This window comes from Echiichthys vipera, assembly GCF_963691815.1.
Source record: "Echiichthys vipera genome assembly, chromosome: 22".
In the NCBI taxonomy this organism is placed as follows: Eukaryota; Metazoa; Chordata; class Actinopteri; order Perciformes; family Trachinidae; genus Echiichthys; species Echiichthys vipera.
The window spans coordinates 12101903-12121565 of record NC_139847.1 but is presented as its reverse complement, the minus strand read 5'-3'; the positions used below and the strand labels follow the sequence as shown (position 1 = coordinate 12121565).

At 39.7% G+C, this 19663-nt stretch overlaps 1 protein-coding gene across 4 annotated transcripts in view; it reads right to left on the bottom strand.

The window, feature by feature from the left end:
- The window catches only part of LOC310964116 (receptor-type tyrosine-protein phosphatase delta), a 145537-nt gene that overhangs the window by 77440 nt on the left and 48434 nt on the right, over positions 1–19663 (bottom strand). For all 4 annotated transcript variants that reach the window (XM_083937118.1, XM_083937120.1, XM_083937119.1 and 1 more), the window contains exon 3: positions 1159–1304. In XM_083937118.1, coding sequence (XP_083793244.1) covers positions 1159–1304 — 146 coding nt within the window. The remainder of the gene's footprint in view (positions 1–1158; positions 1305–19663) is intronic.

Below are 19663 nucleotides of genomic sequence, written 5' to 3'. Positions count from 1 at the left end.
GCTATGTTTGCATGCTACATGTTGTATACTCACTGATTTTAGAAAGCCCTGTGTCATAACTCAGTTTTTTTAAGCATAGAGGTAGATTTCAATACAGATAGGCCTGAGACCTCCTCCTCACACACACTCACACCCACACACACGCACAAACACACACAGTGGCCTACGGACATTTTAAAAGTTCACAATATATCTAATCATATGTTAAATAACAATACATTTCAACATTTCATTGGCCAAGTTATAGCGGTGTTGGCATTCAAGCGAACAGCAGGTGATGCTAAAAAACAGCCTCCTTTCTTAGTTAAAGCAGAAGCATTAGAAAGGAAGTTGTAAGACTTCTAAAAGGAAATGGGTTTTGTTAGAAGATGAGGCGTCAGTGATGATTGAATGGGCAGGGAATGGTGGCAGCCAGCAAGCCCTGTGAGGCAATGAAATAATGAAAACGAGCATGTTAGCATTCAGCACAATGTGTGATGCAAACGCGATGAACTCTGCTAAGATTACATTTCTGTGGGCATGAGAGGCAAAGAAGAGGCGAGGAGAGGTCTCCAAGCTCTTTTTAGCCATTGCTGCTGTGCAGTAGCAAGCAAATATGGCATCTAGAGAGGGGGGGGCATGATAGTTCCGAGGACTGACACAGAAATTAATAGAAATCTTATCAGTGTTCTGCGATGATGTGTTATTTCTCATGGGTACTGAGCCCGAGTGCAGATTAAAGCTGACCAGAAATAAAAGCTTCAGCCGAAATAAGGAGGGCAGGTCATGCATTTAGATAAAGATGCCACAGAGCAAAAGGATATTTCCAAGTGAAAGTGCTACTTCCTCTTTCACTTGCCGCATAAAGCTGGCAAATGTGGTGTGATGCTAATGTAGGTATCTGGGTCACACCACAAGTTGTTTTTTCTTCTTTTCAATTACTCATTTCTTGTTTTTTTATTTGATTACAAATCTGTCCCCAGATCTTTTGTGAACTCGCTCATTAAAACTCATGCATGTTTAAAAAGCCTGGCCAGCATGGTTTTTAGAACCTGCTAATGCTTGGTGGCAAGTTAGGGCGAAAAGCAAGCCAGCATGCGATGCGTGAAGAGCCAAAAGCAGTGCTTGAAGCATTCCCATTTTGTCGAGCATTTTACATCAGAACAATAGACCTAATACCTCAAATCTCTGGTTGCTGACTTTCTTCCCCTTCTTGTTCCACACAATCTTCGGCCGTGGATCTCCTGTAGCTTGGCAGATGAAGGATGCCACGCCTCCTTGCACGCCTGTTTGGTCATTGGGGGTTCTTAAAAACTTTGGTGGTGCTGGAGAGGGACAGAAACAGAATAAAAGATAACACAAATAGTTAGTTAGAACGCTAAGCTTTTCAGACAGAGCAATTAATCTCTCTTATCAAGCCACACGCACTACAAAGTAACAAAGTTGCAGATTTCAGCATTCGGCTGTTAAGAGGATTGTCTTTGGAGGTCAAGACAAGAGATTGTACTGACTTTATTGTGCGAGTGGAAACAGATGATCAGTTCTTGAAATCAGAAGTTAAAGGACAGAGGGCATTTGACTGCGAGCATTTCTACGTAACTCTTGGATATAACTGAGACATTTTAGGGGATTTTAAAGAGGCATTCTTGGATTCAATGACACATTTCTTAGGGGAAGAAAGAAAGGAATGAGATCAATCATTGAAGAAAAGCAATAAAAAGTTCTCAGATGTGGTAACACATGAGTTTGTGTGAACTTCCGTAAAAAGCCTTTTCCCTTTGTGATGGTAAATAGTGTTATTGTGGTTACTATGTAATACTGTCCTAAAACAAATTTAGTAAATGTATACTGAAACTGAATCGGTTCACATACAAGTTGTTTTGTCCACAACACAGTCTACAGAGAAGGCTACAATGTAGATTACTACTACTTTATAATTATTATTAAAGCTATAATTAGTTAAAGCTGCTAGTAAGTAACTGCTTTATAATGCCACTAACAAGCTGTTAGCCATCACACGCTCTACATTATGTTCCACTGAACATGAATCATGTGGCCATTTAGTGCTTCTAATAACATAGACTAATATTTTCCAAGCTGTTGCAGAGAAACATAAGCTTGTCTTTCAGTTGAGTAGCAGACGACACTAATCTCTAAAAAAACACCAATTGAAACGGTGGTTGTGCCCCACACAAATGGGACACGCACCTGATAAGGTCCTTGCAAGGCTCTGATCAGCGATGCAGGGATTCTGTTGCTCCTAATTGGTCCCTCAATTCAGCACAAGTCAAGTGTAAAGGCAATGATGATAATAAAATGCAGGGGAGTGGAGGTGAGAGGATAGCAGAGTGGAACATTGTTTTCTTTGTGTGGACATGGACATGGATGTTGCCATCTAATGTGGTGGTTTTACATTGTACAATAGCATTTGTTCAGACCCTCATCTCCATAAGAGTGAAGAGAGCTGCAACCCTATTTTTAGTTTGTCAAGTAAAATGATTCCCCAATATAATTCAGGCTTTGTGAGCTGTCATTATAATTTTATTTACGAGTTACGTTTTGCCTTTTTTCCCCCCTCTAGGATAATGCTTTCCTGCTCATGAGCTGACAACAAAATATATGAAAGTGATTGGTAATCAAAGGATCCTGTCTCCCCCTGATGAGATTTTGATTTTGAGATTTACATTCCTGCTTCATCATGATGAAGGTTAATTTCAATAGCATTACTGTCATAGTGTAAAGTGAGACCCCCCCTAGTATTTCCTCTGAAGCTCGAATCCCAGCTTCAGTGGGAGGTGTAGCTCCATCTGTCCCCCTGCGGAGCAACAGTTTTCCTTTTATCAATCACTTCAGCAGGCCATTAGGGTCCACACAGCTGCAGTAATGCCAACCATCTGAATCACCTCATCTGTGTGTAAGAATGTGCGATTGTGCTTGTTTGCGTGCCTGTGAGCAGACTGATTTCCCCTCCCAGATTGTACTGCCCAGCAGCAGCAGCGGTGGTAGCGCAGTTGTGAGTGAGGGACACATTAACCAGCAGGATTTGTGGAGAGGTGACATAAGATGTGTGGTCAGCAATCAAAAGGGCGAACAGATAAACAGGCAAGCAGCTGGGCTTCCACTGGGCAAATGAGTCTGGGAAATCACCTGATTGCCTCATGACATACACACATTGTTGTGTGCACACACTTGAACAAATCCACACACACGCACACACAGACACACACACACACACACACACACACTCACACACTCACACGCTTCTTTCTCAGAGACTCTCATTCACTAGCTGACAGATCCGACAGATGAGCAGAAGAGTTGACACTGTGTAATTTGTACACGGCAAAAAGCACCATTATATCTGCATTTGCACCTTATCTCATTGACTTGGCTGGGGTGTGGTGCACATCGGCATCCAGCCAAGAAGGTGCTGATGGGTAATTGATATGCTGTTGGGGCTGTTTTTGCTCCAGGGCCATCCATTATGGCTCGCTGCATCTCTCTACGACGGCTGTGATAGACTGCTAGGACATGTACGGGAGATCAGCACTGGAGGTTAGGGGAAGAGTGTGGGGGGAGAGTCATCGCACAATGGGGAGTGATTGAGGCGTGACATGAGGTAATGGTGTTTTCACAGACATGGCTGCTGATAGCACCATCATACCCCCATTTTAGTTGTGCCGCTGACAAACATCCATTTTGGTGGACTCCTCGTATGGCTGCAGGTAGACAGAGGCTGATTGAAACCTCTGTTTTCTACGAACAATAGCGTGACTAGCACCTAGACAGCAACCAAAAAGATGTGGTCTCTGAACAAGCACCGCACAAACTCATGCACCACAAAGATAGCTCTTACCACAGAACACTGATTATTCAGTGCTTGTGTTCAAAAATTAGAACACAAAAGATCCTCTAATAAGAAAGGAAAGATTTATCTGTTATAATTAAAAAATAAAATTTATTAAAAAAACAAATTAACATGGAATATCATCAGGCATGGTGTGTGGACTTTGTATTGCCTTTGATCATATACTGCATAATGCATCTCGATTGAACAATAAGTTACTGCTGCTGCATGTTGGCATCTCCTCTGAGAGGTAGCCATGAATTAATACCGTGGCTAGGCACCTGTTAATCCAGCGTTAAGCTGTTGCCAGAAAACAAATGAGTGTAAAGCCTGTCACAAGCTAAAAGGTTAGTGACATGGACCTGTGCCTGCTCTCTCTTGAGGTCATTATGTAACCTTGTTCCCATTTGCTGTCACTGGAGTAGAAGAACTATTCCATAGCATCCCCTTGCTCTATTTTTCATGGATCAACACCATGTTAATAATTTGGTTGCTGACTGAAAGCCTTTACTGTTATTAAGAACACCCATGTCCTCAGGGCTGAGGGGGCAGACTGTTTCATGACTGGAAATATATATATATATATATATATATATATATATATATATATATATATATATATATATATTCAATGGAAAGACATAAATGGAAATTGGAAGCCTACAACAATGTGGGCAGCATGGAACAAAGAACATCAAATTTAATTAGTGTTGCTGCCACTGTATACTATCTTTATCATTTTAGCATGTTTTAAATAAACTTCCATTTAAATAAAGTGGTCTGAACCATCAGGTCGTTTTAAATGATTATCACCACACAGGGACAGCTTTCCCCCTTGGATCCATGTTTAAGGTCTACTAGCGGTGTTGATGGACCTGATCTGAAAATGGTGGGGAAAAACATAAGCAAGTAAGGTGACACGGTATAAACGCCATCGATATTTTGGGAGCCAATGGCATTCGACCTAGTCTGTATTTTGGGTATGAGGATGTGTTGGTCAAAGACCAAGGTGTCCAAAGCAATGCAGATGATAACAGGAGTAAAAACAGGTGCAGGGAACACAGTTACAGGGTTCACAGTACATTAACAGTGCTATGCCCCACTGCGATCCGATGACATTATTTATCAAATCTTGCATGTCAAACAAAAGGTAGGCTCCAGGTGGGGTGCTTGAGATAAAATCGAAATGCCCAGAAAGTCTTTTTTTTCCCCATTGATTAGCTGTTTCCCAAAAAAACTAATGGCAATGGGTTTCTTTATTGGAAACGGCTGGTGCAATAAACATATGTGGAGCAGATCATTAAACAAAGTTGGGAAATAATACATAAAGTGAAACATTTTAAAAGATACTGTATTTTGCATATATTACATTCCCTGTCTTGGTATTGGATGAGCTGAACCAGCAGTGAACCTGTTGCAGGGCAAGACAAATTAAGCAGACTGTGTAACTGAGGCTAATGATATCATATTTTTCTATCTTCATGCTGAACATAGAATATAGTTGGGTTCAGAGCATCTTGTGGCTCTGCATTCATTAAAAGTTTATTTGAAATTGGCTCAACTCACAGCCAAACATTGCATTTAAATACTGTTCTCAAATAGATCAGAGCCTGGGTTTCATTCATAATGGCCAAAACATTCCAAGTCATCAGGGCTCTGCCATAGACTAAAGTTTGATCTGCCAACCCATTAAAGAGCATGAATCAAAGAGTGGAGAGAAGAACATTAATAAAGCCACTTTCAGTTGCAACCTCTATTCGGCACAGACACCAGTCCAAGACGGCTTGGTTTTCACAATTATACTGACTGACATATTCAATTTCATTTGCATGAAAAGGGCCATTTCCTCTCTGAATCTTTAACTTTCAGGGTGAGGTGGGGTTATGGAGGGCGATAATTAATCCTAACACATTGGGTGGCAGTCTGCAAATACCCTGCTCCATTTTGGACATACTTGTGGAAGAAAGGAGCATTTAAAGATGCCATTAACCTCATTCGACATATTTAAGCCGCACCGTATCAGTTCTTGGATATTGATGAATTGTCAAAATGGCACCAAGCGGTGAAAATTGCACTGCAAGGGGTGGCTAATGTTGGAAGAGGGTGACGCAAGTGACGCATGTAGTATACTGTATATGCCTTAGACATTTGACTTTATGTATTCCTTTAAGTATTCTGGACTCCATTGCAGTAATTTATTTCATCCTTATCATAGTATTTTAAAAAGACGAAAGGTGCAGAGGGATGGGTTTTTTGGTGATTGTGGATGCAGTTATGTGGTTTATAAAGCAACACCCTCTCTATGGATTAATTAACTGTCTATACAGTGTTCAAAATATCAGTGCCATTGCCAAAAAGAAAACAGGCCGTAATAATGCAGGCACATAAACACAGAGATAAACAATGCAAAAAAAAAAAAAGTGAAAAAACGAGGGGGGATAAACCACACATGCTAATCAATGGAACAAACACACGCATAAACCATTTTCTTGGGGCACTACACAGCTCTCTATCTGTGGCATTATGATAAAAATGAGTCTTTTGTAATGCTGAGGAAACAAACTCCACATTGTATGTGCTCACAAAGCAGAAAGAAAGAAAAGGAATTGGAGCTTAATTAGAACTATTGGCTGATTTGAATTGCATGCTCATCTGTAATCTTGCCTTAAATGGAAACTGAAATTCTTATTGCAATTAGTGATTACTTGAAAAGAGATATGGCCCCCGAAGATGATTGTTAATTACGGGATCAGGAATCGTACATTAATTCACTGCAGAGGTTTTAATGCAGTGCAGTGATGGGAACCTGCTCTTCCATCAATATTGTGCTGCTTGTCACACATAATGAAGTTCATAATACAAGCCTTCTCCTACACTGCCCCCCACTCCCCCTTCCAACTGCTTAAATGTGCTCTCCAAGCAAAATTCATAACAGTCATTATGTAAAACTAATTCAATAGAACATGCGGCTTAATGACACATTAATATTGAGACTGCATGTGGAAACTAGGACTGCAGGTCCATTTTGCAATAGGGTCAGGGTGTCTTATTTGGCTCATAAGCTGCTAAGAGTCCCCCTCGAATAAATAAATGTGTATCACACAACACACCTTGAAAGGCAGAAAAACTACACAACTGAACATGTTCCACCAGGAATGTGATCCGCTATAAAGTAAGCTACATGTAGTAGTTTGTGTAAAATTTAACACTGCAGTAACCTCTGTTGCTGTATTTCGGATCACATCCCTGCTGGAACATTTTCAACTGTGTAGTTTTTGGTTTAGAAGCTTTTATTGGCAATTTCTCATTGGAAAAAGTGTTGCTATACTTTGTTATGGTCAGTCTACTGTCTGTAGAATGGAGAGGAGCCAAAGTATCGACGACTGCGTAATGGTAGCAGTGGTGATTTTGACACGTCTAGCAATATTAACTAGCATCTACCCAATTTGCTGCGACGTTCCAGAATTTTCTGTAGAGCCACATGTGGTGACGTAGTGATCTACTGCACGTGTGGGATGCATCCTCCAAGCGGAAATTATGTCCGAGGTTACCACAGTTGTCCGTGTACACATCCATCTGGGAGTATATTAGAGCAAAAACTCATGTTCCAACGGGACTTCCTTAACCCCAGTAAGTGTTTGTTACTCAGGCTTAGTGGCACTGCTATGCAAGGTCTCAGCTTCGGGCTAGAGCTCTGCAGGAGTTGGGGCTCTTGTGCACAAACAACAGCAACAGCTTCAAAAAGAATGGCTAATGCTCTTGTCCCACATTCAATGCACTGACAGATTCTCTGACAAGACAGGGAGGATAGTGGGAAAAGAGCCCCTGAGGTGACCAACCTCATCATGCTAATACAGCAACACACACTATCAAGGGTGTTAGAACATTCTTGCTGGAAGAAGCGAAACAATATCAATACATTTAGGGGTGTGGGACAATAGAAGATTCTGGAAGGTTCCATTAAATAACTAGGAAATATGAAGGGTTATTTTTGAAATATTGCTGAGCTTCTTAGTCTGTGTTTCATGGGATGAGATGGAATCTGAAAAGCCCCCGTATTTAATTATCATTGTAGATTCATAAAGGCAAAAACCTTTCAGTTCTGCAATGACAGATACACAACTGGCTACATCACTCTTGTTTGCAAAAAAATTCCTCTCTCTCTCTCTCACTCTCTCTCTCTCTCTCTCTCTCTATCTATCTCTCTCTCTCTCTCTCTCCACCAGGCACACACACACACACACACACACACACACACACACACATACACACACACACACACACACACACACACACACACACACACACACACAAGCTACAGCTATCTCCCATGGGACACATTAGCGAGGTAGAGGGATCCAGTTTGTCACTTAATAAAACAGCCCACTCAAACAGATGGCTCTGTTCAAACGGCCCCCAACGCTTTAAAAGCTGGAACTGAATCGCTGCTGTGGCAAATCAGACACATGAAAGCACACCTCCCCTTGCGGTGGAAACCAAACAGAAGGAAACATATAAATATTGAATTGTGCCACTGTTGGCGTGAGACCATCCGCCAGAGAAAAAAAAAAAAAGATCAGGGGGAGTGTGGTGGAAAACACTAGACCCTCCTCTCGGAAATTCTGAACAGCTGGGTTGCCGAACAAAAATGAAAAATAATACAGAAGCTTCAATTCCAATGAGCTGTCTCCCCTCATTTATTAATTGTTCATTTGCGTATGAATACACAAATCTGGGGCCATTTCGTGTGTGACCATTTGAGGAAAAAACAGCAGAGCAAGAAGTATGAAATTTGGATTTGTTTGTCTTATTTGTCTTTCCTCCAATGTCTAGAAAAAAAGAGAGAACATAGATAAGTAATTCTAATTGTGCAGGCTTACTCTGTTTGGAAGTCAGCACAGTCTATTTGCAAAAAGTTAATTATCTGATAGGATAGGCAGTGGCAGCCTCTAACACAGAAAGCCATTCGTTCATTCTGTTATCCACTAGGCAATGGAACGATTCATTAAATGGCTTCAGCAAAACGGCCAATAGTTATCATGCTGGGCTGCACAGACTTGAAAAGATGTTAAAAATGTGATAAACATTCTTCGGCCATGTCAGCTTACTGCCAGTGTAATCACATAGTAGATAATAAGAGAGCACCACTGTGTATGATTCTGATGCTTCTACCACACGTGATGTAAATCTTATGCAAGATTGATGAGAAAATATGACCATGACAGCGCATGCAGATGGCAATCTACAGAGCTTCTGGCTTTCAACAACATGTAGCAGAAATCCAAAGAGATTGATTGAAAAAGTGGAATGGAAAATCAAATAAGACCATTTGACTGGCTGTATTCACAACAGAACTACACTATGCTTGGGCATGTCCTATTTCTTTATAGCATAAACTTCACATAATTGTCTTTGCCCTCAACCATGGAGCGGAAAAGCTTGCCTCATATTTGTCTCTGTAGGAGCAGAGATGGATTATGTAGCAAATCATGCCAGGGATTCGACATTGTATATTTAAACAGACTCTAATTTTATGGATAAGTAGTGCCAAGCCATTTCCGATGGATGCCAGTTGTCAGGCCATAAGAAGTGACATATTCTCTGCACTGTGTTTTCTCAAGCGCTTACAGGCAAACTAGCTCATGCTCCAGCAATCCTGCTAGATGACAACTGGCTTCCTTTCAGCAGCTCAGATATCCTGCGAATGTTCCCAAGTAAAGCAACAGGGTTGCACTTAAAGCAAGCTTTGGGGGAAAAATAGATAGGTCTTTTAATTCTAATTTCCCCTTGTCTACTGTACGTCCAACCATCGCGTTCTACCAGTTTTCACATTCTAAGGTTCAGGGAATATTTCACTCATCCATTGGGAATAATATAATGGACAGTGTAAAAATATGAAAATACAATTAAAGCCTCAAAAGAGCAATCTCCGCATATTGCTCTCTGCAGCGAGCCGTAGTCATGGCTATCCTCAAACCAAAAACCTATTACTAGGACAAAGAATATGCAGGGGAGGTACCACAAACAGTCACTCAAGGACCAAAGTGACCTTTCACAGGCCACTAATTTCATGCAGCAGTGAAGGAAGAGTACTGCACATAAAAGAGTGGAAGAAAAATGGTGGTAATTGAAACACTTTTGAGGTAAAATTCACCTTTTCCTCTTTGAAGCCATCAATGAGTGTGATCTATCAGAATCCAATAGTGTAATATCATTCTGAATACTGTCAAACACTACTATTCGGTGTAAGTGATTAACTGAGCAGTATTGCTTCTAGCTTTAAAGGGCCCATTTTCAATGCATACATGTTATTCCTATGTTCTAAGACAGTCCAAACTATTAAGTAAACAATAACATGAACAACTCTCTCACAAAAAAAAAATAAAGAGTGCTTAAACTCATATTTTTGATGTCATCAAGTATAAAGTGTGGAATGGCTCCATCAGAGGGGAAGTATGTAATAGATGACCCTGAGTGCTGTCATTATAAGGGTAAACTGTCTGTTTCTGAACTGAGAACACTACAATAGAGTAAAGTTATTTGGGTATAAGAAAGATAACAGTAGCTGCAGACTTTATACTTGATAGCACAAGTTTGAGTCTTAAATCTCTGTTTTCTGGTTATGAGAGCGTGTCACTCAAGTTCAGAAATATTGATTAAACTTGTCTTCATTTAGGTGCTTTTCCCCCTTAAATGCTTGCTTTGGATAGATACTGACACAGTAATTTTATATATTTAATGACTGAAGCAGCTTTAATTATTGATATTACGCAGGATATATGCTCATTGTGCTTTCTCTTTATAATTTAATTAACGTTCTGCTCCATGGTTAATTTGATTTTGTCTAGGTTTCGTAAAAACATTAATTACTCAAATATTTTGTGGTCAAATGCTCCATCTAATCTAATGCATTTGACATTATATTTATGTCAAAATACCAAATAATTAAAAAAAATAATTATATGTAAATAATTAGTCTTAATGTTTCTTCTTTAATTACATTTTTAATTACTTTGTTTTACATTAAATGAGTGATAGCAAAACAGCAGGATAACACATTAGCTTTGTATCACTTGGTTGTTTTTGTCAGCTAAACATTATTAATATGTCTTCAACTAAACCACAAGCAGTAAATCTAAGTTGAGGTCTTTGAATCCTTAATTGGGAACCCCTGAAGAAAGAGCTCTTGTGTGTGGCTGTGTCTTTGAAGAGCTACAGATGGGAAACAAATGAGGGCGGGTGGTATCAGGGTCAGCCTGGCGGATGGGGGTTTTCACTTGGAAGCAAACAGTGCAATGTCACCCCAGGAACAAAAAAAACAACAACCCCCAGGGGACATAATTAAAATAATCCAGCAAAATTAAGTGCTTCAGATCACTTTTGAAAGGCTGCTCCTTGACGTGTGTAGATGTGGGGATGATTCATCGGAAGATGCGCAGAAGTAACCCTAACCCTAACTGTGTGTGTGTGTGTGTGTGTCTGTCTGTCTGTCTGTCTGTCTGTTTACAATCAGTGGGTGTTACTCGACACTGCTTTTGAGACAATGTTTTAAAGTGCATTCAAGGTGCATTCCATTTCATTGTATTTGTCAACCTATTAGAAAAAAATATGCACTATTGTATCTGTTTCCAGAACATTTCACTTTTTTAAAAATAGTCAAATTTTTCCTCATAAAATCCTGCTTTTGTATTGAGATAACCCTGGGAATATTTACTCCACATTCGAGGTGATTAAATTGACCATGATCGGGATGGTGTAACTTCTATGGGGTTCTGAAGCCGTTGTGAAGCTGAATGTGAGCAGCTCCAGCTGTCATTATCTTGCCAGTGACTGACTCCTTCTAACTCTTTATTTATTCAAAAATGGGTGAAGTGGTGGAGCAGGGTGGAGATGAATCAGGCCGAATGAAGCCTACAGTCAATGCTAGCCAATTTTGCAGGACTTTAAGTCTTAATATAATATAAACAGGTGAGTTATAGAAAAAAAACACACCCCAGTACAGTCATAAATGGGGAAATTAGATCAATACTATTTTTGTAGGCTGTAAAAAACATTATTTCTGCTGTTAAATTGGACATTTTAACATGTGGGTCTACAGGGATTGACTCACTTTTACAGTCTCAAGTGGCCATTCAAGGAACTGCATATATTTGGCATTTCCATGTTGGCTCCATTTTCCAGCCCTGAAGGTTGCCGCTTGATAGCAACTGAGAATAAAAAAGGAAACCAAACAAAAGAGAGCTAAAACCTCAAAAGTGTTGGTGGCTTCATGAGAATATTGGTTGGAGGAATTAATTATTTAAAATACTACTACTATAATATATACTATTTAAAAAAATGGAATATTGTGTAACATGTTCTCAAAGGCCACGTTAAATAAGGGGTAGATTTTTTAAAGATGATGGTTCTCCTTAGGGTAAAAGACTGTTGGGGACTGGAGATGTGGCCTTTGGACTGATGGAGTTTGTTGAGCTTCTCTTCTTAGTCTTTTTCACCCTTTGCCAAACTGAGCCTCAGTTGACAAAGCAAGAGGGTACACAAAGACGATGGCCTCAAGTGCAAATGTTTACCAGCAGCAATGAGCTCTCTACATACACACACATTCACTAACTGGATGAGTGAATGTGTGTGGTTTTTATGTGCATTAAGTTTATGTACATAGAAATATTAGATTGACAAGAGAATATGTTTAATTGTGGGTCTAGATAAAGATTGATAATTTATGATAAACCATAAATAAGCTAGATGGGGGACATACAGTACATTTCCTAATTAAAGTATATAGGCCTTTCTATCCAGAATGCCATTTTCCATAGCTATCTGGATTATTTTAAAAGCACAACTGTGAGTAATGGCTGGGGTTTATAGGCTTTTAATGTGGAGTAGTGAAACTGCAAGGAAGAGAGTAAAACGCCAATGTCATTGTCACATAATGCCACAAGGCACTATGGTCCTTAGTAATGACTTCATTTCTTTTCTCACATAGATTAAAGGTTAAATAGTAAGCTGGCACTCTGACTCGGCATGATTGTTACCTTCATGAATATTCTAGGAAATCTAACATACTTAAGCACATAAACTGATTGAGAGGCAGTTTGAAACAGCATGTGACAATGTGAAACACTTGTATACCTAAAAAATATTGACATTGGCACTAATGCTGTGTTATCCACTCAGGCACTTCCTCTTTTTGTTCTTCCCTAGCTTTTTTCTGTGTCTATTGTGTACATTTATACCGTATTTATATATATCTTTTTATGATAATGAAATATGAATCTGTATGATAGTGGTTCATTTTCCGAAATATGAGAATAATAAACTAAAGTGAAAACAGAAAAGGTCCGCAAAGATTATTGTTTTACTTAAAAGGATTCTAAATTTTGTGTAATGTACCGGTAAATAGCAGAATAATTATGTTTATAGCGGCGTTCTCCTTGGTGTGTTTTTGGAGCAGATCTTTTCCCTCTGCGGCAGGCAAGTCTGCTGTCATTAATCATTCCACAGGTACAGGGGCATTGTCAGAACCCATACGTCCCTTTGCCTTTTCAACTTTGGAGGAAAGTGAAATGGAAGGGAGTGGGGTGGGGTGGGGGGGGACGTCCCTAAAAAAACAATTTCCCTTCCTCTTCTTCTTCAGCACTGTCAGAAGGGGTGAACCAAGTCCAGATTAATTAGATTCCATTTTGTGGTCATCTTCGTTTTTTCCCTCTTCCATGACTATTTTCTTTTTCTTGGTCTTGCCTACAGTCCTTACAGCCATCCCGGCACCATTTATCACATTGCCATCTCAACAGTACCTTCCCCCTTCTTGCTGGGAAGCCATTAGAGCATCTCTGCATCATAGCGGCCAGATTGCATTCTGGTCCCCACTCGCAACATTTATCATCTTTTGTCCTAACTTTTTATCTGCCCCTGCCCTGTGTGAAGAACTATCTGCAATACCCACTATAATGAAACACTGGGAGGTGAGGCTCAAGTAAATAACCTAATTAAACCTAGCAAACAGGGACAAAGGAGGGAAAAAGCATAAAAGGCTTTTGTGAGAATGCCAGAGGAGGAACACTCACAGATGGCAGTGAGGAAGTTGAAGCAGTGATGTGGCACGACGCCCATACCACCTTCTCATCTCAGTATTTATAGTGCTCCTACTGGTGATGTTTGTCCAAAGACGTCCTCTTTATGTGATGTGGACCAACATAGTATGCCACTTTATCTTTATCCTGACAAATCACTAATTATACATCAAAGAATGATGAATGTAAGAAAAGAAATGCCCTTGTAAGACAAGGCAATATCTCTGTGATAAGACCCAAAGCATTGAATAATGGGTCTTTGAGAAAATCTATCCTTGCTCCTTACTCCTTTCTAATTCTTAGGCAAAAGTCAAGCCAACTCTGATTGGTCTCATTAGGGACAAAATGAAGAATGCCAAGCGTCATAATTATCGGCGCACTGCTGCAAACAGAATCGAGTCAATACAGCAAAATGTCAGGAGGGCATTAGTGGGCAATTATTAATCCATATGAAGCTGGGATGGACAATTTAATTATCACCTAATCAATATTTCCAGATCTTGTACAGATGTAGAGCAGTGACCGGGTGGATAGATCTGCCTTGTGAAAACCTTGTCTAAGGCCAGCTGGGAACAGTAGCAGGGCTGCAGTAAACAGGAGCCTGCTTCTCTGCATGCATGACCAAAGGCATACAGCTTCTTTCAGCAATGGACACAGACTCTACTGTACCTGAATATGTTATAGAGGGAATAAAACAACGACTGTAGGTATTTCTAAGGTGAAAAACATTGTTCTCGCTCGCAGTTGTGGGATTTTCTAGGGAGTGCAGGAGTGCCTTGGGTGGTTCAGTTTCTGGTGGTTCCAGTTGTACAGTTTGTTGTCTGAGTACTATTAACCAATCACATTTGAGCGACCTTTGGTTGCATGCAGGCAAACAGTTCATATGGAGAGCAAAAGAGGCTAAACACATTGAACAAAATGCAATCCTAGAACCCATCGACTATCGTTGATTTACCTTTTTATTAATTTTGTAATTAAATGTATCTGCATCTGTGTGTGCATATATACGGTATATACTAATATTTATATATGTGTGTGTATATATATATAAATATACATACAAACATACATACAGGTATATACCATAGATATGTTTATAGAGATGCTGTCTCTCAACTAAGACTCTTTTGTTACATCTCAAGTTGCATATCTGGCCCAATGCACAGAAGAGCCAGAAATATTGTCTGCTGTCTCCAGAGGCTAAATCTTAGCCAGACTGATAGCCGATGTTTTCGGAGACTGCAAGTTGTAGTGCCACTGTGACTTTAATTTGTCCTAATTAACTGACTCAAACCCAAATGTTTTACTCTTTCTGTTTATGTTACCAAAAGCAACCTTGACCAAATACAGTATATGACTGTGGTCATTACAGACTAGTGCTACTCAAACATTCTTATTTATGAGCAAAGCTCAAAAAGCCACTCCATGATGCAGTAGTGACGTACTGATGAAATGGGGCTATGAAGCGTGAAAGACAGGAAAACAAATGCATTATCTAGCTTTTATTGACAATTTGTTGGAATATTCTTTTGGCAATAATATTTCTTACTTGCTGTTGCTAATTCTCTCTGTTCTCAGTGCAGCCTGAATAATTACTCTCATTGTACCTGAAACAAACTATCTCAAATAATGTCAGTCAAACCTTTGTGCAAGTGATGAAACAAAATGAATGCTGTGTAACAGGCCCTTGTGGATTTCAAAGACACCACACAATGAGGCATGGCAAAACGAAAGTGGCTGTCTTCCACAAGATAGCAGTCATCTTGAGATAAGAATACCCTCTCATGGTTCTGTTTTGCTTTTTTGTTTGCTATTATTATGACTCCAATCTCCATCCCTGAATCGCTTTAGTCACTATGCAACCAATTGATTACTACTAAGTTGCCTGGACCTGGGTTATTTTCACCGCTTATTGCCATACTGTCTGTTGCAATGGATTATGATTTTAAGATTGCATTTTCAGGTCACTTTTTCTTACCCAGCTCATATTATAAATCTGCATTATTCTTTCATTTTCCCCCATAATGCTTCAGTTTCCATTTGCTTTAATAAGAATACCTACAAGCTAGAGTGCTTCCCTTTGTGCACACCTATAAAAACTCATGCAATGTTGACTCACAGCCTTGATAGAAGTTGAACTCAATGACTGTTGATTTCAAGTTGACTTTTTTCATTGTGTGTGACAAGAGACTTAAAATAAAAAAAATAAAATCCAAATGGTGACATTTAATCCAAAAGACATTATCTTTAATCTGTTTACCTTTTGACTTTCATTACAAAATTTCAGATCCTTAATAGAATAGGTAATTTCATAAGATGTCAGGAACCTTATCATATCTGTGGGATTAGAGTTGTTGGATCCAGTATTACTTTTTGGAAATTATCTTTGAGCTTTGCTAAAGAAGAAGTGTTGTGACTAAGCAGTGAAGGCACACAAAATAAATCCCTCTATTAGCTTTGCCTTTCCTTCATTCCTATCACCTCATCTGGCTCCAATGCCTTTGAAAGTCAACCCATCCATTCTTTCATTTAATCTCTATCTAAGCTCTTTCTACCCTGTGTTTTGCCTACTTTCCTATCTATCTACTCCTAATCTCTATGTCCCATGGTATTTTGAGATTCCATGTCTGTGGCAGTTTACACTGATTGTCAATCTGACCCCTTCCCCTGTCCTATAATATGTTTGTATTCCATTTGTTTTATTTTTAAGGTATCTTAGTGAATACTGTGACAGTCTTCTCTGGAGACAAAGTTGTTTGTATATTGTACATGCACCACATTACTGAGACAGACATCACAGGATCTGGTTATTTTTAGCATAGGTCAAGGTGTTTTTTCCAGACCATCTGATCAGTGGTGCTCTTTGGCAGTAATGGAGAGTGAAAGCATATTATTACAGATATGCCATATTGTCCATATTTTGGTTCCATTAGGTGTCCAGTATGTGTGTTGAGAACACAATGCTATTTTTATACATGTATACTGTGTAGACTTTGAATGCGTTTACAACTGTTTTGCTGTAGGCATATAAACATCTAATACTGTATGTTTGGGAGTATGAACAATAAATGGATGTACTTGCATATGCATGTCTATAAAATTCTATAAAATTGCATTGCCTTGTAAAAACCTCTTAATAATTTGAATTTATTTTCATTAACATAGTCTTTATGTGCATTTCATGGCAAAAAAAAATGTTGCCTGTAGTTGCGTTTCAAGACAAACCTCTATTTGTTGCAATAAAAGCAATTTGAATACAACATGCCTCACCTCATCACGTTTAACCATGCCTTTCAGTAGCACTTTGCTACCTGCAAACCGACTAATGTCTCCTGGGCGTTCCAGTTCTCCTCCCACAGAAGTTGGCCTAATTTGGCCAAAGACACAAAGGCTGTCCCTGTGGGACTTAATGGCAACATTCTAGCTCATCCTTTCCATAGACATCTCTTCTTGAATAATCACAACAGTCAATTACATTGCGCCATGTAATGAGAGACAGCAGCTCATGCAGTGTGAAATATCTGTCTTAAACAAGCAGTGGCAGGAAGGAGACTGAGCAAGTGAGAGGAAATTCTTTGAGACACTCTGATCATGTGTCATTTTTCCTCTCTACGAGAACCATGAGTGGGAAAATCTTATTTGAAAGGTGTACTTAAAGAAATCCATGTAGGAATAAATCCTGACATCATGGAGTCCGCTCAACACATTCTTCCCTCATCCCCCACATTCCCCCAAACAGTATGTGCTCTCTTGTACTAACTAATCAGACTAGGGGGAAGATAAAAGTGGGGAGATGAGTGGATTAACGGATGACAGCATAAGGATTGAATTAGATCGAACTTGAGAGGACTAAAAGTGTGTCAAGACATATGTCTGACTCTGTGTTTGCCTTAAAGATTGGGAGAGAGGGAGTACATGCCAGACAAGGTCCTTGTTTAGGCAAATGACCACTCCAGATTCTGTTGTACATTTATTATCTGCACCTAACTTGAAATATCCTTCATCATGACTCAAGTGATGGAGGGGATTGTGCTAATTAATTAGTTGATGAGAGAATGATGAATGACATGAAAGCCTGCACCAAGGGAGGAATACAGCTAAGGGGAAACAGACTGTTCATGGATGTTATGATGGATGCTGTATGAATGCCTCATAAATGTCCAGGGACCCGTCGGTAACCGTGTGTGTGTGTGTGTATGTATGTGTGTGAGGATGCATATTCCATGTTCCACGATGGGATGGGATGGGCACTTAGAGTGCTGTGCTATTAGAAACAAGAGCTTGGCTCAGTTTCAACTGGAAAAGCCTATGGGTCTGGCTGTGGCGTGAGAGCATTTTCACCTCTCAATTGAGGCTTTCACTCTCATTTGCCAAAACTAATAAACCACACTAAAGCTGTGTGTCACAGTAAATCTCAGCTCCTCAAATGGCATGACTCACTTGGCGGTGCAGAGAAACCAAAGAGGGAGCAAGCGTAAGTCTTGGAGTGTGTGAATAAGAGAGTGAGTTAATGAGTGAGCAAGGGAACAAACAAGTTAGAGGGCTGAGTGACAGCAAATAGTGACAGATGTGTGTGAGAGAGTATTAGGTGAGAAAGATGGCTCTCCAAAGACGGACTTTGAGCACTCACTCCATCACTCAACTGAATGTAAATCAACTGTGACAAGAGGAGCTTAGGGCATCAAGACTCCCAATCGGCATCAAGCATTGGAGAGTGCTGTAGGTAAGAAGGTGGGGATTCTGGCTGGGACTGAGAGATTGCCCCGAGGCACTCCATGGAGATGAATGGTTTAGACCATTAACCCTACTACAGAATCTCAACATACCCCACAGGCACGCAAATGTGCTGTGCCAAGATCAGTGCAATGTGTAGCACTCTCAGGACCCCTGGAGTGAGACCAAATCTCCAGCCTAGGGCCAGGTGTTGGCCACACACACACACACACACAGACACATGCGTGAACTCTGGGGCAGATAATTCTAAAAAGGCTTCTATAACCAGACTGTCATGTACTATAAAAGTGCACCAAAACACATTCTGTCCTTCCAAACACAAAAAATCCAGGGAGGTAATATTTTCCTCCCCAAACACACTGATGCATTCAGCAATATCTGGATGACTTTTTTAGGAATAATGAAGGAGGAATAATTCCTGGCCTCATGCAGGCTTGGTCTACCTCTTGGCTCCCTATAATTTTAAGGTTAACCTGTTTTGCTCATGGTGTCCAGAATATAGACTGGTTCTTAGAGTCAAAATTGAATGCTACATACTGAAAGAGGACATATTATCATTATCATCATTTTTTCTGCTAGAACATGTTTACATGCTTTAATGTTAAAAAAAAAAATCATTATTATTAACTCATATAATCATGGGTTGATTAATAAGCTGTGAAGGTATAGGAGGTGAGCTAATTTTTCAGCCAAACCTGCAATAAATTAACATTTATTCTGGGATACTTGTACAAAGAAAGTGCTTAATGAGTCACAACAAAGAGTCGGTAGATAAATTAGAGCATTTATGCACCAATCCAAATAAGGCCATCAGACGATCTCCACAACTTCCAGAATGTTATGATCCTAGATGTAATGGATGTGATTGATAAACACAGTGCAAATTTGACTTTGATTTTTGTATTTCAAAGAGTTGAATGGGAATATTGTAATTGGCACTCTACTGTCAGCATAAACACGTTTTAAATCAGACTGTCATCATATTTGAAAATCCATTCTATATTTTAGTACGACTTCCTCGTTTTAGATG